The sequence below is a fragment of the Elephantulus edwardii genome, unplaced genomic scaffold, assembly GCF_000299155.1.
Source record: "Elephantulus edwardii isolate Elephantulus edwardi_28Jun2011 unplaced genomic scaffold, EleEdw1.0 scaffold00003, whole genome shotgun sequence".
NCBI classification, from domain to species: Eukaryota; Metazoa; Chordata; class Mammalia; order Macroscelidea; family Macroscelididae; genus Elephantulus; species Elephantulus edwardii.
The window spans coordinates 292,916-311,738 of NW_006399753.1; the positions used below are offsets into that span (position 1 = coordinate 292,916).

The 18,823-nt window shown below is 60.2% G+C and overlaps 5 protein-coding genes across 5 annotated transcripts in view; 3 read left to right on the forward strand and 2 right to left on the reverse strand.

The window, feature by feature from the left end:
- The first annotated feature begins 276 nt into the window (after nucleotides 1-276).
- Nucleotides 277-1,544, forward strand: LOC102870709 (chromosome unknown open reading frame, human C8orf82). Its single transcript, XM_006879406.1, has 3 exons — nucleotides 277-432; nucleotides 834-882; nucleotides 1,099-1,544. The coding sequence occupies exons 1-3, from the start codon at nucleotides 277-279 to the stop codon at nucleotides 1,542-1,544; spliced, it is 651 nt and encodes a 216-aa protein (XP_006879468.1).
- Nucleotides 1,545-3,912: 2,368 nt separating this feature from the next.
- On the forward strand, nucleotides 3,913-6,237 carry LRRC24 (leucine rich repeat containing 24). The gene is made up of 4 exons (XM_006879222.1): nucleotides 3,913-4,086; nucleotides 4,172-4,450; nucleotides 4,716-4,884; nucleotides 5,291-6,237. Exons 1-4 carry the CDS (start codon nucleotides 3,913-3,915, stop codon nucleotides 6,235-6,237), a joined length of 1,569 nt encoding a protein of 522 aa, XP_006879284.1.
- Nucleotides 6,238-7,207: 970 nt separating this feature from the next.
- On the reverse strand, nucleotides 7,208-10,804 carry LRRC14 (leucine rich repeat containing 14). Its single transcript, XM_006879407.1, is given in 9 exon segments — nucleotides 7,208-7,417; nucleotides 7,420-7,481; nucleotides 7,484-7,728; nucleotides 7,821-7,896; nucleotides 7,899-7,997; nucleotides 8,440-8,515; nucleotides 8,518-8,578; nucleotides 8,580-8,661; nucleotides 10,738-10,804. Coding segments are annotated over 9 exon segments (978 nt in total).
- A 614-nt stretch (nucleotides 10,805-11,418) lies between these two features.
- RECQL4 (RecQ protein-like 4) lies at nucleotides 11,419-16,869 on the forward strand. The gene is given in 21 exon segments (XM_006879408.1): nucleotides 11,419-11,502; nucleotides 11,582-11,615; nucleotides 11,720-11,820; nucleotides 11,933-12,793; nucleotides 12,891-13,017; nucleotides 13,120-13,224; nucleotides 13,318-13,434; nucleotides 13,514-13,606; nucleotides 13,679-13,815; nucleotides 13,931-14,014; nucleotides 14,104-14,292; nucleotides 14,372-14,554; nucleotides 14,623-14,758; nucleotides 14,846-15,108; nucleotides 15,217-15,481; nucleotides 15,547-15,676; nucleotides 15,822-16,128; nucleotides 16,130-16,173; nucleotides 16,253-16,406; nucleotides 16,553-16,661; nucleotides 16,745-16,869. Coding segments are annotated over 21 exon segments (3,648 nt in total).
- A 126-nt stretch (nucleotides 16,870-16,995) lies between these two features.
- The window catches only part of MFSD3 (major facilitator superfamily domain containing 3), a 7,580-nt gene continuing 5,752 nt past the window's right edge, over nucleotides 16,996-18,823 (reverse strand). The window contains exons 2-6 of the mRNA XM_006879409.1: nucleotides 18,158-18,821; nucleotides 17,777-17,924; nucleotides 17,431-17,555; nucleotides 17,248-17,357; nucleotides 16,996-17,172 (exon numbers count right to left, since the gene is read on the reverse strand). Of these exons, the coding sequence (XP_006879471.1) occupies nucleotides 16,996-17,172; nucleotides 17,248-17,357; nucleotides 17,431-17,555; nucleotides 17,777-17,924; nucleotides 18,158-18,821 (1,224 nt within the window). The remainder of the gene's footprint in view (nucleotides 17,173-17,247; nucleotides 17,358-17,430; nucleotides 17,556-17,776; nucleotides 17,925-18,157; nucleotides 18,822-18,823) is intronic.

An 18,823-nucleotide genomic window follows, 5' to 3' on the forward strand; every position in this document is an offset into this window, starting at 1 on the left:
AAACAAAAAGCCCAGCCTGCCGAGGTCCGGCCGTCCCGAGGGCGGCGGTGGGGGTCAGACTCTTGAACCCCGCTCTGTGAATAAACTAAATATGGACACTGGCCAGCCGCGTTCCTTCTGTCGCGGGGGCTGGGGGCTTGGCGTGAGCCAGGCAGTCACACTTCCGGGGCGGGACATAGCTCTCGGAACCCGAAGTGCGAGGAGCAGGGGGCGGGGGGACATGTGTTCACGCGGCGCCTTCCCGTGACCAGAGGCCGTTTCCGGCAAGGGAGCAAGATGGGGCTTCTGTACGGGACGTTCCGGACACTGAGCTTGTCGATGTCATGCGGTGCCCGGCCCTGCAGCCGAAGCAGTGGCATCTCCTACACGCAGGGCCAGAGCCCCGAGCCCAGGACGCGCGAGTACTTCTACTTTGTGGACCACCAGGGCCAGGTGACCCGGGCAGGGGTCGCCTGGGCGGAGAAGGGGCTGGAGGAGGAGCTCCTGGGACAGAAGGCGGGGTCGGGGGAGAGCGAGATCGCTAGGCGAAGCACTGGCATTTCACAGAACAGCACCCTCAAGAGAGCAGGGCCACCTGTTGTCAGAACACACCCGACCGCCCCACCTCTCGTTCAGAAGGACGCCCCAGATTGTATACTTGTGTACATAGGCAAGAGATCCCTTCCCCACGGAATGCAGAACAGATATAAAGAACTCAGCCGGGCCACAGATTTACCTCCTGACAAGCCCGGTGCACCCAGATGCAGGCCCCGAGAGGCCACTTCTCACTTAGAGCTCATCCTAACCTTCCCCATCCTGCACCCTTGGGACTCATGAGCCTGTCCTGTCTGCAGCTTTTCCTAGACGATTCCAAAATGAAGAATTTCATCACCTGTTATAAAGGTACCGTTGCCCCTCCCTCTTTTCCCTTTTGGGACAGCCCGGGTGGGCACAGACGCGCGCGCGCACACACACACATACGCACGTGTTGTATAAAGGACTGGACGTTAGGAGCTCATCGGTCTCAAGTGAGGGCAGTCTAAAGAGGCTGCCTGATGAGGAAGCAGGACCTGGGTGCCCACCCCAGCGGTTGGCACCTGTGCCCTTCATTTCTCCTAGACCCGCAGTTCCTGGTCACTTTCTTCTCCTTCCTGCGACCCAACCGTAGTGGGCGCTACGAAGCCACATTCCCCTTCCTCTCGCTCTGCGGCAGGGAACGCAACTTTCTGCGCTGCGAGGACCGGCCCGTGGTCTTCACGCACTTGCTGGCCGCGGGGTCGGATCCTCCGCGCCTCTCTTACTGCGGCGGCGGCAAGGTTCTATCGGTGCCTTTCGAGCCAGAGCGCTTGCTGCCCTTGGCCGCCAACGGGCGCCTCTACCACCCGGCGCCTGAGCGCGCTGGCGGCGTGGGCCTGGTGCGCTCGGCACTGGCCTTCGAGCTCAGCACCTTCTTCGAGTACCCGCCTGGCGCTCCCGCACTGCCCTCGCACATACACTGGGGAGGCCGCCGCCTCGCGCTCACCATGGACTTAGCTCCACTGCTGCCCGCAACTCCTCGGGCTTGAGCGCACGCGCTGTCCGGATGCTCGCCGGGCTGAACGCGCGTGCGCGGCGGGTGCACCGAGGGGGGCTGGGGGTGGGGAAGCGCTCGGTACGGCGCTGTCCGAAGTGCTGCTGCGACCAGGCCGGCGTGCGGCTCTCTAGGACCTGGACTCAAGGGGCGACGGATGCTCCGCGACCCGCCTCGCACGCTCTCCTTTACCCCACGGCCTCAGGCGGTCTCTGGATGCCCTGCACTCCCTTCGGCAGCTCCAGCAGAAGGCACGGGCCCGCGCGGGGCGTGCGCGTGCTTGAGTGGGAGCCCCGCCCCACCTCCCTGGCCGCAGCTAGCCTGGGCTGGGGTCTTCGCGGGCTCGGCGGTGAAGCCGCACGCTGCCAGAGCATCAGGTGAGAGGGGCCCGACCCAAGGTTACCGGGCCATGTGGGCAGAATTAGGCACAGCTCTGGCTCTAACCCGAGTGCGTACTGAGGACGTGCTCCCTGGCATATGTTGGGGGGGGGGGCGCGGAAACCACGCCCTGGTCAAGTCTGAGCGGGTTGTGGGGGTAGCTGATGGGCAGTGGGAATCCCCAATGGTAGTCTAGGTGGGGCGCTGTGGCGAAGCGCAGGAGCCGCCCAGAAATTCCAGTGAAGCCTAAAGGAGCACCCAAGGGCAGGTGCAGCGCTTCCTTCCTCTCCCCACTCCCTGCCCGCACACAGAAGGGCGCCCCAGAGAAGACAGTGATAGCCACCAGGACCGTGCCTCCTGTCCAGACGGATTAGTGGGTCATCTGCTGGGTGAACGATTTCCAGGCTGGCCTCTCTCCTGCGCACTGGACCTTCACAGAGCTGCCCTCTGAGGTTCCTGTGAGCAGCAGCGCCCCAGGCCAAGCCGGCTCTCAGTCTCAGGCTGAGCCAGCTTTTGTGCTCAGGGAAATGGACGTCAGGGACTCCGAGGATACCCCATCTTCTGTCCTCCTGAGGCCCATACACACCCTGGGAACCCTTTGCTTGGGCCGAAGTGCCTCCATTAAAAAGTTTGTTGCTGTACTAAAGTTTTCACACTACATTTTTTTAAAATTTATTTTATTTTTATTATTTGTCTGTGTGTACCGTCAAATCAGATTTGACTGGTACAGGAGATTGTTCCTCCGTCTCCAGCAAAGCATCTGGTGGATTTGAACCGCTCACCTCTCAGATTGTAGTGCAGCTTCTTGCCACTAGGCCACCAGAGCTCGCTCACACTACATCTTTAATCACCGAGTTACGATTTTTTATTTTTAGTATATAGAGCATTGTAATACTAAGTTACAGTATAGCCCAATCACCTGCCCTTGGACACCTGCCCTCCTGAGCATAGCCTATAGGGACAATAAGAACCATCTGCCTTGCAGTCCCTGGCTCCAAAAGGGCTGGTATTTTCAGCTGATCTAAACCTTAAAATGAAGGAGCTAGAGGCAGATCTTCCATCTCTGTAGGGTCACCTGCACACCCATGCCAGAAGGTCACTGCCCACAGAATCAGTAGAGAAGCTGCACTGTAGTTGGTAGTCCAGGACCCCTCCTATCCCGGCTCTCCTGGTGTCCCTCCTACCCTCAAAGCCAGACAGCTTCCTGGCAGCCCCCAGGAATTATAGTTGTGGCCTCTAAACTGGCTTGCCTATTGTTCGCCTCATCCCTCCACCCTGAAAGTGTTCCCTGAAAAAAGGACAATTCTAGCTAAATTGCTTCACTTCTCACTACCTGGAGGGCATGAGCTGGACAGACCTCTGAACTCATCCTCTCCTGTGGCCTGCACTACTTCCCCTCCCCCCGTTTCAAGGTCTCAAGTCTTACAGGTGAACAAGTGAAGAGACCTGAGGTAGGGTCAGGTGGGGATAGGAATACTGATGGGAGTCTCAAGCTATGCTTTAAGGGCTCTGGACCTCACAAGATGGGGCTCCTGTCCATATAGGAGCTACCATCTCCCTGTGTATACTGGGAGATGGATAGAACACCGGTCCACACAGCCCAGCTGTCCTGCTGCACTGGTCTCTTTCTCATCCTAGGTTTGAGGAAAGACACGGTTGGCTGTTTGCCAGCTGGCAAGGGAGGCCAATGTGAAGAAGCCACAAGCAGGAAGGCATTCTGCTCAGGCAGGAGGCATGGGAGTAGGGTTCATACTACATGTAGGGACAAGAATGAGGAAACTACAACCATGAAACTCATGTTCCACAAACTTAAGGAGGTGTCTCTGTCCAAGAAGAATAGGACGTTTCATTTATTAAACTGACTTAAAAAGCTGACACAGGACACGGCCCCACCACCACGCTGGCCCTTGCACTAGCTCCCAAACGTGAGGGTCAGATTTGCTGTTTCAGGAGCGCCCCACCCCCCACCCCCGCAGCGGCTGGAGATGGCCTCTGGCGCGCTCGCCTTGCTGCTGCTGCTGCTGCCCGCTAGCCCACTCTCCGGCCTGCCGCCTCGAGCCGCGGCCTGCCCCGCCGCCTGCCGCTGCTACAGCGCGACTGTGGAGTGCGGCGCCCTGCGGCTGCATGCCGTCCCGCCCGGAATCCCGCCTGGCACACAGGTGGGCGCGCGGGGGTCGGCCAGGCACGGGCGGAGGGGGCTCAGGCGACCCCGCAGCAGGGTAAGCACCCGCTCCCATCCCGCAGACGCTGTTCCTGCAGGACAACAGCATCGTGAGCCTGGAGCCAGGCGCCCTAGCGCCGCTCTCTGCCCTGCGCCGCCTCTACCTACACAACAACAGCCTGCGCGCCCTGGAGCCGGGAGCCTTCCGCGCGCAGCAGCGACTACTCGAGCTGGCGCTCACTGGCAACCGGCTGCGCGGGTTACGCGGCAGCGCTTTCTCAGGCCTGGCCCAGCTGCGCGTGTTGTACCTGGCAGGCAACCAGCTGGCCCGACTGCTGGACTTCACCTTCCTACATATGCCGGTGAGTAACGTGGATAAGCGGCTCTTCTGCACTGCCGCCATGGCTGCTGGTGTTCTGTGCCGTCGAGTCGCTAGCGACAACAGCTCTGAACCCAGCTTTATTGAGTCAACCTCATCTTGTCTCCGACACACCCACCCTCATTACCAGTAGTGGAAAGGAAAACCACTTCTGACTGGCCTAGGCCCGGATCATAGTCTATGCGGCGGTCTACAGGGGTCAGGGACACAGACTTTCCTCTTTCCTGAAGGTCACCTCTTTCCTTCAGCGCCTGCAAGAGTTACACCTGCAAGAAAACAGTATTGAGCTGCTGGAGGATGAGGCCTTGGCTGGGCTGTCCTCGCTGGCCTTGCTAGATCTCAGCAGAAACCAGCTGGGGACCATCAGCCAAGCGACTCTGCAACCCCTGGCCAGCCTGCAGGTGCTGCGACTCACAGGTACCTCCTTCTACAGGCACAGGAGTCTTGGGCAGGGTCCTTTCTGGGCCAGGTGTTGTGGTCCCAGCTGTGAATCCTGGGCCACAAAGCCTTAAGCGGCTCGGGGGCTGGAACAGGGAAAAGAATGGTGGGAGCCCATCAGGCCAACTGAATAGAGCTCTGGGATTGCCTCCCTGGACTCTAGTGCTGGGCAAACCAGAACTGAAAACACAAGACGATGGCTTGCCTGGTTGTCACACTGGAGGGGAGGGGTAGGTGGACACTGGTATTTCCTGAAAGCAGGACATGGAGGGCATTCAGAGGAGCGCAGACTTTGAGGTTGTGGGAGGTGGGAGAGGAGCCGCAGAATTCACACCCAGGTCACCAAACCCCCAGCTGCACAAGATGTACCCTGCTATGTCCACAGACAACCCGTGGCGCTGTGATTGCGCCCTGCACTGGCTGGGCGTCTGGATCAAGGAGGGGGGTCAGCGGCTGCTCAGCTCCAGGGAGAAGAAGATTGTGTGTGCAGAGCCCCCGCGCCTAGCCCTCCAGAGCCTCCGGGACGTTTCGGGCAGCAGCCTCATCTGCATCCCGCCCTCCGTGCACGTGGAGCCGCTGGAGATCACAGCCAATCTGGGTGAGGACCTGAGGGTAGCCTGCCAGGCTTCCGGCTACCCACAACCCTTGATCACTTGGAGAAAGGTCAGCCAGCCCCGTGAGGGACGGCAGGAGGCTCAGACCCACACGGACGGCGGGCGGCCGAGCCTGGGCGGCCACGGAGCCCCCGACACAGGCAGCGGCATGCTCTTCCTCACGAACATCACTTTGGCACACGCGGGCAAGTACGAGTGCGAGGCGTCCAACGCCGGCGGCGCCGCCCGCGTGCCCTTCCAGCTCCTGGTCAACCTGTCCCAGCAGCAGCGCCTGCCGCCGCCCCTTCCACCCCCCGCCGCTGGCCCGGTCAGCCACGAGCCCCTGTACGAGGCGGGCAGCATGGCTTTCCGCGCCCTGGGCCTGGCCACGCAGACGGCCATCGCGGCGGGCATCGCGCTGCTGGCGCTCACGGCGCTGCTGCTGGCGGCCATGATCTGCCGCAAACGGCGCAAGCGGAAAAAGGCGGCGGGGCCGCCGGGGGAGGGCGTGCTCTTCGTCAACGACTACTCGGACGGGCCCTGCACCTTCGCCCAGCTCGAGGAGCTCCGCGACGAGCGGGGCCACGAGATGTTCGTCATCGACCGCTCCAAGCCCCTGTTCCCCGAGGCCCCGGCGTCCGAGGCGCTCCCGGACCGCGCCCCCGCGGAGGGCGCCGCGCCTGCGCAGCCCCAGGGCCTCTTGTTTCCGCCGCCGGTCGCCTACGAGATTCACTGCTGAGGGGCGGGCGGGCGCGGACTGATGACGTAGCGGTGCGCCGCCGGCGATTGGCCGGCGCCCTCACGCATGCTCCGACGTGCGGGCCAGTAAAGGTGAAGCTGCGCAGCGTGCGCCGAGCCGTGTGTGAGGGGCGGGGCGGGGGGAGGAGGCCGCCGGGGGAGGGGGCCCATCTGACCGCCCCACCCCCAACCCAGGGCGCGGTGTATTACGAAGACTGTAGGATCTTCGAAGTTGGGAGCGCTCCAGGAGTTCCCAACACCCGCAATCTCCCAGCACCATATTCTGCAACGGCCCAACTGTGGCCACTGCCCATGCTGTCCAGCTTTGGGACCACCCTGTGGGACCGAGGAAGACAAGTTGGGAAGGAAGTAGTTCAGGGTTTTTTGAGTACTGAGGGAGGGGGCAGAGGCTGGGTCGCATGCGCACTTATCTAATCAGACAGAATAGCTGAGAATCCAAACATGTTTGCACTTTGTTAACATCCCCCACCCTAGAGGCCAGCTGAAGTGTCCAAATACAAAGGTGTCTCCTTGGTGTCAGGGTGGAAAAAACAGAAAAGACTTGACGCTGGAGTAGGCACCTCCTCCAGCTCACCCCTTGGGTACTGGCTCCTGGGAGGTTGTAGAAAAAGATAAAGCTTGGGAGATTGACAGCAAGATGGCTGCAAGCCTTGGGGTCACAGTGGGCAGTGTCCACCATGGCGGGTGTGTGTGTGGGTGTGAGAGATAGCAAGAGCAGTACTACAGGTGTGGAAAGGGCATGGTGGGAGGGTGTGGTGTGTGAGGGTCATAGCAAGAGAACTACTACAAGTGTGGAAAGGGCACAAAGGCCTGCAAAAAAGAAAAGCAGGAGCTTCAGGAAGCCTGAGACAAGCCCCTTTCCTGGGTCAAGAACCCAGCAGGTCTGGGCAGTGGTTCTGCCTACCCTTAACTCACTCGGTGTCACCTCTACCCTAGCCACTAATCACAGGCTAAAGTAGTCTGGCCAGGCACCCACAGATGTCTGTGGTCCAGAGCATGTGGGCACGGCCTGAGGCTATAAGCAGCTGGTGCAATTCTACCTCCTGTAGGATGGGGACAAGTGATTGCCAGGGCAAGCCCTCAGGGTAGTGCCCTAGGAAGGGGTGCACTACTGTGTGAAGCTCAATCTGGGCTGCTGAGCTCCAAAGCAGCTCTCTAAGTCAGAGGGTTGGTCAGTGGACATGGGACTGCCAGAGAGACCAAGGTAATGGGAGGCTAGTGCAGAGTGTGGGTGAACACAGTGGCCAGCAGACAGGTGTCAGCCTGCTGGTACTCAGTCACCTCCAGGTGCAGCAGTGTGGTGGAAGCTGAATGCAGGAGGCCCTGGAATGGCTCTAGGTGGCTTCCAAACAGATCATAGCCGCTCAGTTCTAGCTTCTTGAGGTGGGCAGCAAGACAGCTTCAAGCCAGGATCGGCAGGTCCTCAGGCAGCAGGGCCAATTCCAGGTTCTCCAGGGGGATCTGCAAGGTGCTGCCAGGGACACAAAGGAAGGGGTTACGTCCTGGTGGAGGAGGGATCCAGGCAACACAGGGTCCCGTCGGGGTGGGGAAGGGCCAGCTCACCTGAGTAGCTGATCCAACCACCCTGAGAGCAGAGAGGAACGCACGCTGAGTTCCCACAGGCAGGTGAAGCATCCGTCTGGGTCAAGAAGTATCAGACGCTGTCCTCGCTGTCCACAGAGGGCTGCCTGGAGTCCCTGTGCACAGAGTGCAGACAGAGGCTGGCCAGGCGCTGGTGGGCTGATTACCAGCAGGCACAGACTGTTGAAATGCAGGTCCATGAGAGGTGGCCAGGAGCTGTAGCAGTACTACATTGTTTTGTTTAGCCTGGGCAGCACTCACCTTCCAGGACAGGTGTTAGGCCAGGCTCCACAGAGCCACCTTGCAGCTGAGTGATGCAGGTACTAAGAGATGAAGGGGCAAGCCCCTGGTGCTGTGCAGTCCCACGGAGTAGGGGTCTTGCTCCATGCCATTGTCTAGGAGGCCCATCATATCCATGTAGTAAATGTGTGCTTCCTTGGGGGGAGATGAGGTGGGTATGTGGGCACAGGTGTCTACCCCAGCCAACAGTCCAGTTTGAAATACATGCTTGCTTCTGCACCAATCTCTTACTAGTCTCAGAACCTCACGGAATATCCTGAGAGGGCCCCCACTGCCTAATTTGCCCCACACAGGCTAGTACCTTCAGAGGGTCTGAGTGTGGCACCACTGCAGTGGGCACACTCTTGCAGCAGTTACTGGAAGCTGAGCAGCAGGAAGGACAATCGTCCATGAAGACTACTCTGAACAGCAGTGGGAAGCACTCTCCTGGGAGCAAGGGCCTGGCAGGGAGCTGGCTGGCACTGCAGCAGGTGCCTCGTGCTCAGGAACACCAGTGTGTGCACTGCGCCAGGCAGGCAGCCACCTACAGGAAAAGGCTTTTCAAAGAGGAAGGCAGGACCAAGCCACCGCCTCCCTGGAGCACGAGGCACATAAGTAGTACAAGTAACAACCTGATTGCTAGTGTCCCTTTTCAGTAGATGAGTGCTGCTACCCAGGGCCCCACATCTGGACCTCTAGTGGCTCCTCAATCTGTCATCTCTATTTTTTTTTACCCCCTCAAAGTTGGAATAAAGCCCTTAACATAGAAATGCAAGTTTCTTTAGTGCTGGAAAGGGCAGACACACAGCTTAATAAGACAGACTGAGCTGCCACAATGAAACCTGTAAAACCCAAGCTCTCAACGTCAGCTCAGCCACAACCAGAGTCATCTGGGGTGTTGGCAGGCATAGAACTGCTCCCTGGTGACCTATGGCATGGCAGAGCCACACACCATCACTGCCCCACCTCACTCTACCACTGCTTCAAGAGTCACAGAATCTTTTCCACATTTCCATTTTCCCTAGGGAGCCAAAGTTGAGACTTAAGTCTGGGCAAAGGGGGCCAAAGAGAAGAATGAAGAACTCAGAACTCAAATGCTGATGGCCTCGCAAACAGCCTTGCTTGCCTGGCTAAGCTAGGAGGTGGCTCGTAAACCAGAGTGGAATATCCCTCCCTAGAAGGTTTATAAAAATCCTCCCCAGTAAGTTCACAATTGACTTCCCATTCTGCCTCTCCAGGATGAGGAACTCCCCCGGGAGCTCCCCTTCTCCCCCTTTAATAAAGCTGCATTAAGCTTTCTCCCGTTCTCTCTGATTTCGAGTCCACTAACCTAGCATGGTGCTGTGAAACCCGGGAGATGACTTAAGGTGCTGCGCCCCCACCTTAGGGCAAGTGCTGGCGCCCCTTACTCTTACGTGAACCAGTCTATACAGTGTCAAAATGCTTGAACGGGTAAGTTCTGCTGCTCTCCCTCTCCCCTGCACTCTGCAGCTACTAACCAGATCTCTGCCCCTTTTGTCTTTCTGATCTCTATTCTCCTTCCGGAGGCTCCTAAAGCGAGACCCAATTGATTTCCAGGTATATTAAGCCTTTATTCTTCCATTCCAAAGCTTTTAAGCTTTCCAGTCCAGACATTGTGAACTCCCATGAGAACCCAGATCTGTTCCACTGGCCTTCCGTCCCACATACCCACAAAAAAACACAGATCTGTGTGGAAAGGCCAGCCAGAAATTCTTCCAGGCTATGATGACTCTGAGAACGCTCAAGCTGTCTATAGCCTCTCTCCACTCGTAAGAGTTCCTGAGACTCCCGGTTTCCAAAGGATGCTCTGGGACTCCGGTTTCCTCACCCACAGATGAAGCCAATGGCTGGACTGGAAAGCTTAAAACTTTGGAACGGAGGAATAAAGGCTTACTATGCCTGGAAATCAATTGGGTCTAGCTATTTAAGAGCCTCCAGGAGAGGGAGAATACAGAGATCAGAAAGACAAAAGGGGCAGAGATCGGGTTAGTAGCTGCAGAGTGCAGGGGAGAGGGAGAGCAGCAGAACTTTTACCATTCAAGCATCTTGACACTGCAGACTGGTTCAGGTAAGAGTAAGGGGCGCCAGCACCTTAACTCATCTCCCAGGTTTCGCAGCACCATGCTAGGTTAGTAGACTTAATAAAGAAATCAGAGAAAGCTTAATGAAGCTTTATTAAAGCGGCAGAAGGGGAGCTCCCGGGTGAGTTCCTCATCCTGGAAAGGCAGAATGGGAAGTCACTGTGAACTTATTGGGAAGGATTTTTATAAACAGTCTTTAGGGAGGGACATTCCATTCTGATTTACGAGCCACCTGCTAGCTCAGCCAGACAAGCAAGGCTGTTTGCTCTTCTTAGCAGCAGCAGACAAGGAGTTCTGAATTCATTCTTCTCTTTGGCCTCTTTTGCCCAGACTTAACAGAGACCAACCCTCTGACCCGAGGGGTTGGAAAGGTTTCAGGTGGATGTTACACAAACGGCACAGGAAACTGTTGTGGCACCCGAAAAGTGGATTCACCCTGCACCAGATACCTCGTACTCAGAAGTGCACGGAAAGCAAAATCTTTGTTCTTGGGCAGCTGATCCGAAGCGAAGCCTTGCCCATGGCCACAAAGCTGAGGGCCAAGCCTGGGGAGGGGGCTGGGTGACACCCGGACACCACCGCCATCCCATCTTCTACAGACGTAAGCGCAGCCAGGCCTTGTTCGCCGTAAACCCCAGACGCAGCCCTCGACCTGTGCATAAATGTCACAGAAAAACTGTGTCACTCTGACAAAACCAACCACTTGTCACCAATGGCAACAGCCAGGCTGGCCACCGTGGGTGGAGCCTCCTACGCTGCGCAACGGCCCCCACTGGCCCCTCTTAGGACTGTGGCTCCCGAGATCCCACGCCTACCCCGCCAGCCGCTCCAGGTTTCGAGCTCGGGGTATGGGGACCGTGGCCTGCGATCCACGCCGTCCCCGCCAGCTGCTCCAGGTTTCGGGGTTGGGGTCTGTGGCACCGACTCCCCTCTGCTGGGTTCAGTCCGCCCGCCGGGATTGAGCTGCTCGGTGAACGGGGTCTCCAGCCCCCGGCCCGCCCCGACAAGCGATGTGCCCCCTGCCTCTCCCCTCCGCCCGAGCTCCGGGGCCGCCGAGCCACGTCCAGCCCAGCGCTGCGGCCGCCGTGACGCAGGCGCCTCTCATTGGCAGCCCCGATGGGGCCCGCCGATTGGCTGAGGGCTGCACCGCGCGTTGCCATTGGCCGGCTGGCGGCGGGAGTTTGGGGCTTGAGAACAGCATGGAGCGGCTGCGGGACGTGCGGGCGCGGCTGCTGGCGTGGGAGCGCGCGTTCCTGCGACAGCGCGGGCGGCGGCCCGGCCAGGTGCGAGCTGCCGGGCGGGCGTGGGCGAGGAGGCCAGGCAGTGAGGCCGCGGCCCGCGGCTGATGCGTTCACCCCACAGGCGGACGTGGCGGCCGCGCCCGAGGAAACCCGAGGTGAACGGGGCGGGCGGGCTGGAAGCAGCGGGCAGTGCGGCGGGCGGGCTGGCCGGCTGGGGCTGCGGGCAGGCCAGAGCTTGATGCCTTTTGCACCCACGCAGCGCTCTACCGGGAGTACCGCTCTCTGAAACGAGGCCTGGACCAGGCAGGCGGCGTCCAGCCCTGCAGCCCTGAGCAGTCTGCTCTGGAGGCCAACTTGGAGGTACCTGTCGTCGGTCAAGCCTCCCACCCGTGGGCGGGGTACAGGTAGGGGTCCTTGCTTTGCGTCCCTTCCAGCCTCTTCCCTGTCCCCCGATCTTCATCCCGTTCTGTAGGCACCAGAGACCGGCTGCTGGGGACCTCACCTTAATCGGGCTTCCACTCGGACCTCACAGCTGACCTCGGCACCCAGCCCCCGAGGGACTGTGCACGACTACGGGAAGCGCCTCAAGGCCAATCTGAGCGGCGCCCTGCAGGTGAGGTCCAGGCAGGGCTCGAACAGAGGCACATCTGCACTGTGGCACTTCACCGGGGCCCCAGAGCAGCCTTCAGAGTGCCTGGTGTCGTCTTCTCAGACCGAACCAGCCCCACGAACACCCACATCAGAGGCACTTGCCCAAGGACCATCAGATACAGGTGCTGCCCTTACCTCACGGAAACTCAGCCAGACACCTTCCCCGCACGCGAGGCCTCTGGTGCAGCAGCACCGGCTCCAGCAGCTGCGGGCTTCTCTGAGCCTGCGTCTCGCCTCCCTGGACCCTGCCTGGCTGCAGCAGTGTCAGGATGGGGCCTCTGACTTGCAGAGGGCCCCGGAGTGCTCTGGAGGGCCTGACCAGAGGTGGCAGCCTCAGACCCCAGGTGCCTGTCATGGCCCCAGGATCTCAACGCTGCAGGAAGCCAGCCACAGTGAAGGATTCCCTCAGCTTAGCAAGAATCAGAGACAAAACAGGGACCCCACAGCAGCCGCTTCACAAGGCCACAGCTGTCACATGGGACTCCCACCAGATGAACCTCCGCCGAGGGAGCCTGTGGGGAAGCAGCCTCCTCGGCCCCCCAGGAGCCCGGAGGTACGCAAGTCCCCACCCAGGCAGGTTGCCTCCAAGCTGAACCCATTGGGCAACTACATCAGGCTCAACCTGAAGCAGAAACGGTACACTCGGGGCCCAACCCTGAGGGGCATTCGTCTCCGTAAACAGGTGAGGCAGATGAGGTGCCCATTCCTCTCCCTGTCTGTGTCCTCGTGATCTGTTTCTCTCCCTTTCCTGTGTCCCCTGATCTGTTTTTGTGGCCCAGGTGTGGAAGCAGAAATGGCAGAAGAAAAGGGACTGTTTTGGGGGTGGTAGGTGTAGAACAACAATCAAGAACTCATGCTTTCGCTGCGGGCAGCTTGGCCACTGGGTCTCCCAGTGCCCCCAGCCAGGTGAGTCTCTGGGCATGGGGGCATGGAGGGATACTGTGTTACGAAGACAGAAGGGCATCTGGCCCAAGCAAGAGGTTCTAGGTGTCCTCTACCCTGGCCCAGAGCCTGCCCCAGCCCAGGAGGCGGCTGGCAGAGACAAGGAAGGTGTACAGCTATCACCCACACTGGAGGTCACCCAGATAACAGGTGCCCCCGGCCAACTCCCTGGTGAGTAGAAGCAGAGGGCAGTGGCTACCTCAACCTGATGACTCTAGCCTGGCCAGAGCCCCAAGTCCCTTCCTGGGCTGTCTGCCCCAGCAGGTGAGGGGAGCACTGGACCTGCACCTGCCAAGTGCCAGCAGCTGGGAGCCTTGAAACCCTGCCTACTCTCCACAGTACCCCCACTCTACCCACTAGGACCTTCAGGGCAGGTGGCAGGTGAGTAGGGACCTTAGCCAGAGCTTTCAGTGGGATGATAGTCAAAGCACTAGGGTGACGGGGCCTTATGTGCCCTTAGAGACTCCTCCTGAGGTGTTCCAGGCCCTGGCACAATTGGGACACCAAGCCTTCCGCCCAGGGCAGGAGCAGGCCATTATGCGCATCCTGTCGGGTAAGTCAGGGCAGGGTTGCACAGTCATGAGGATGGTGGGTAGTACCTCCTGCTGACCCCTGGTCCCTCTAGGTATCTCCACTCTCTTGGTGCTGCCCACGGGTGCTGGCAAGTCCCTATGCTATCAGCTGCCAGCCATGCTGTATGCCCAGCGAGGGCCCTGCCTCACAGTGGTCATCTCCCCACTCCTGGCACTTATGGACGACCAGGTAGTTGAAGGCTGCTGTGGCCCCTTTCCAGTTCTGTTCTCAGCCCAGTGGCCTGAATGGACATAGTGTCCAGCTTTCCCCATGGAGTTTCTGACAGATGGGCTTTTGCCTGCAGGTGTCCAGCCTGCCTCCAGGTCTGAAGGCCGCCTGCCTCCACTCAGGCATGACCAGGAACCACCAAGAGAGGGTCCTGCAGAAGGTGAGGGGATTCATCTCAGAGATGGGAGAGTGGACAGGGCTGGGCCCCTGGCCTCTGATGCCTTTCTGCTCCTGGTCCCACTTTTCCAGGTACAGGCAGCACAGGTGCATGTGCTCATGCTGTCACCAGAGACACTGGTGGGGACCAGGGTGGGGGGCCCTGCCTGCCTGCCCCTTGCCACAAAGCTACCACCTGTGGCTTTCGCCTGCATCGACGAAGCTCACTGTCTATCCCAGTGGTCTCACAACTTCCGGCCCAGTTATCTGCGAGTCTGCAAGGTGAGGCCAACTGCCAGGGTAAGCAAGCGGAAACTCCTAGCCTAGGGAGGAGGCGAAACCCTCACCTTCAGCTCTTCAGGTGCTCCGAGATCACATGGCTGTGCGCTGCTTCCTGGGCCTCACTGCCACCGCCCCACGAAGCACTGCCCTTGATGTGGCCCAGCACCTAGGCGTGCCCGAGGGGTCAGTTTCCATCGGGCTCCCTGCCACCATCCCGGACAACCTTCACCTCTCTGTGTCCACAGACAGGCACCCTGAGCAGGTAAGCTTGTGCACATTGGGAGCCCTCAGAACCTACGCCCAACCCCCAGTGACTTTCCTTCTCCCCAGGCCCTGGTGACACTGCTGCAGGGGGACAGGTTTCACACATTAGCTTCAGTCATCATATACTGCAACCGGCGAGAAGACACTGAACGGGTGGCCGCCCTCCTCCGTACCTGCCTTCCCCAGCCCGCGAGCCCCAGAGGTGAACATCAGATGGGCCCCTGGGTGGGCCCTGACCCACCTAACCCACCAATCCACCCACCACCACCCTATTTGCCTGCCTCTCCAGGTGGTGCCCCTGAGGCTGTGGCTGAGGCCTATCACGCAGGCATGTGCAGCCGAGAGCGGAAGAGGGTGCAGCGAGCCTTCATGGAGGGACGACTGCGCATAGTGGTGGCCACGGTGGCGTTTGGGATGGGGCTGGATCGGCCGGATGTGCAGGCTGTACTACACCTAGGGCTACCTCAGAGCATAGAGACCTACGTGCAGGCCGTGGGCCGGGCAGGACGCGATGGGCAGCCAGCCCACTGTCACCTCTTCTTGCAGCCACAGGTTGTTTCCAGCATGCTTTAGCGGGCCTCCACTTTCAGCTCGGGCCACGCCCACCAGCCCCAGGCTGCACCCTTACCCCCCGCTGCTCTTCCCTCACTGGCTCTGCAGGGTGAAGACCTTCAGGAGCTGCGCAAACATGTGCACGCTGATGCAGTGGATTTCCTCGCGGTAAAGCGGCTGGTGCAGCGAGTCTTCCCACCCTGCTCTTGCCCCAAGCCATCCCCAGACGGTGGTGAACAGGCTGCAGTCCCTGCAGAGCCTGGGCAACAGAACACCCAGGACACTGCCCCTCAGCCAAGGAAAGAATGCCCAGGCCACACACGGGCACTGCCCATACGGTCTACGGAGCAAGCCCTGGACATGCCTCAGGAAGGTGAGGGTCTGGCCTGGTGGGGCGTCCCCACAGCCCTGTGTCCCCTGACCCTGCTCTACCATCAGCTATTGAAACCCTGCTGTGCTACCTGGAGCTTGAAGAACAGGGCTGGCTGGAGCTGCTGACCCCCGTCTATGCCTCCTGCTCCCTGCACTGTCCTGGGGGCCCTACTCAACTGGACACCCTGGCCCTCAGGTGAGCACACTCCACTTGAACTGTCCCGGGGGGCGGGGGGGTCCTACTCAGGTGGGCACCCTAGCTCCCAGGTGAGCCCACTGGTACCTAGGAGGAGTGGTGGCCTGGGTCTATATACGGTCTCACATCCTGCTCACCCTAATAGGTGTCCCCCTGTGGCCACATGCCGGGCGCGACAGCTGGGCAAAGACTCCGGGAGCAATGGCTATATGGAGTTTGACATGGTGGAGCTGGCGGACTTCATGGGCTGGGAGCTAGGCTCTGTGCAGAGAGCCCTGCAACAGCTGCAGTGGGACCAGGGGCTTGAGGCAGGAGAGCCTCGGGAAACAGGTGTGCTTGTAGAGTTTGGGGAGCTTGCTTTCCACTGGCGATGCCTCAGGGACCTGAGCATCGAGGAGAAAGACCAGGTCTGCCAGTTCCTTCAAGGCCGTGTCAGGGCTCGAGAGAGAGAGGCAGGCCCTGGCCCGCCTCCGCCACACTTTCCAGACCTTTCTCAGGTGTGTGAGGGTGGCAGGGCCTGCCTACCCCAAGCGTGGACCTCGACGGAGGTGCACTGACCACTGACTTCCCTCCCAGTGTGGCCTTTCCCAGCTGTGGGCCCTGCCTAGAGCGAGCTGATAAGGCACGCAGCGCCCAGCTCAAAACCCTGATCAGCAGCTACTTTGAAGAGGAGCCACGGCCAGGGCCAGAGGGCGAAGAGGATGAGGGCCCGGAGCCAGGACAGGCCAGGGTGAGTGCTCCTCTTGGCTGGCTGGGAGCAGGGATCACACCCTCACACATCACCCCTTAGTAGTCTCCCCCAGAGGTAGCTGAGACACTGATTTCCGCAGACATGTGGTGTCCACATGCTAAGTGTAGGAAATACCCCTACCCCAGCTCCAGGACTGGGAGGACCAGATCCGCCAGGATGTCCGCCAGCTCCTGTCCGTACGACCAGAGGAGAAGTTCTCAGCCAGGGCTGTGGCCCGTATCTTCCACGGCATTGGTGAGGGGCTAACCTGGCATGGTGGAGGTGAGGCTGTACCAGCTAGAGCACTTAATGCCCCTCTGCCCTCCCTCTGGCGGCAGGAAGCCCCTGTTACCCAGCCCAGGTGTATGGGCAGGACCGGCGCTTCTGGAGGAAATACCTGCACGTGAACTTCCACTCCCTAATGCGCCTGGCCAGAGAGGAGCTGCTGCTCTGGGGCCACTGACTCCCTCGACGGTGGCAGTGAGGTGGGCAGAGCCAGCCAACGACGGCATGGGAGCAAGGAGGTCTTAGACACACAATAAAAGGAATTCAAATAACATGACAAGGCTGCTGCACTCAGCTTTACTGGCTATTGGGTCAGGGAGCTGGGAGCCAGTCCCAGGTAAGATGTGGACATGGCTGAGAGTGCCAGGAAGAGGGAGAAGGAAAGCTGTAGCCCCAGGTTGTCAGCCAGCACGCCAGCCAGTGTGCCCAACATCAGCTTCCCGAGCAGCTCCAGGGTGGCCAGGAGACTGTAGTGTGTAGCCTGGAGTGGGGAGGAGAGAGGTAGGGTCAGTGTCTGGAGCACCAGCCTGTGGCTCGGCATTGCCACGCTCTTTACCTGCAAGGCGCTGGGTGCAAGTCGGCTGCATCGCATCATGAGAGTGAAGGTGGCTGTAGTGATCAGGCCTCCCAGGAACTGCTGCAGGCACAGGCTTAGCAAGGCGAGTCCTGTGAGAGAGGGTGAGGTAAAGTCAGGGGGGGTTCAGGGTTCCTGGCATCCCCCCCAAAGGCTGGCCCTCACCTTTCAGGACTGGGCCAGGGTCCATCCCAGTCCCCAGGGCATCAAGGTGGAAGAGCAGGGCAGTCTGGAAGGCCAGACCCCCCAGGCGGACCTGCAACATGGGCCTCAGTAGGGGTAGTGGATGCCTGGGGAAAAGAAGGAGGTTTGGCAGGTCTGGGTAGGAGCAGTAAGTGGGGGGGGGGGGGGGGGGGGGGGGGGTTGATGGAGGAGTTGGCAGGTGGTCAGTCTGGCTAGTCAGTCAGGTGCGGGGGCCAAGAGCAGAGGGTTGTATATTTGAGGGGTTTAGGGCAGGTTGCAGGTGGGGATTAAGTTGGTTTGCGTGTGGAGTAGGGGCTGGGCAGCTCACCGGCATCTGGCCAGCAGGGCCCCACCCAGTGAGGAGCCAGCAACGGAGCAGGCCATGGCCCCCACACCATTCCACAGTCCCAGCTCTGCAGCAGAAGCACCGTGGTCCAGCAGGAAGAGCGGGAAAAGACTGACAGCGCCCTGCTCACCTGGAGGGAGAGGGTGATGGGGTGCCTTCAGGGCTGCTCTTCTTGACCTCATTGCCCAGCCACAACGGACACATAAGCCTGCAGAAAACAAGGCTGCGAGCCCAGGGTCAGCACAGAACTGTCCCGTGTAATGGAAAAAAGTGGCCCTGCTGCAGAACCCTGGGCCTCCGAACAGAGCATCTAAGTGGGGTCCAGCGTAGGATTCCAGCCAGAGGGATCCCAAGCCTACTCACCCAGCTTGTAGATGAGCACGAAGCCAGCTGTCCACAGAGTTCCAGGCACGGCCAGCATGGCCGGCAGGTGGTGCTGAGGGCACTGGGGCGGCTCCGAAGGCTGGGCTGCGGGTTGCTGACGCAAGGCTGCTGAAGTCCAGGCTATGGCAGCAGCCAGGGAATAGACTGCAGCCAGGAGGATGAAGAGCACAGCCCAGGAGAGGGTGGGCACCAGGACCAACAGCCCACCTCCCGCCAGTGCCGCCCCCAGTTTGTAGGCCACTACCTGCACCGTGTTGCCAGGCCCCAGCTCAGTCGGCTCCAGGAGCTGCACGGCGAGGGTGTCCAGCGCCACGTCCTGCACAGCCGCTCCCAGGTTCAGCAGCAGGAGCAGCGCTGCCGCTGTGGTGTGCAGCCCACCCTGACCAGCCTCCCTAGGAGGCAGCCCCGCCAGCAGCCCACACACCACGCCCAGAGCAGCTGTGCTGACCACCAGCCATGTCCGCAGGGACCCTCTCCTGTCCACGAGCGGGGCCCACACCAGCTTGAACAGCCACGGGACATGCAGCCCTTTGGTAAAGGCGACCCGCGTCATCGAGAGGCCACGGGCCCTCAGCAGCATGGGCAGCAGGCCAGACTGTAGCCCGTAGGGCAGGCCCTGCACGAGGTAGAGGCCAGCCAGCAGCA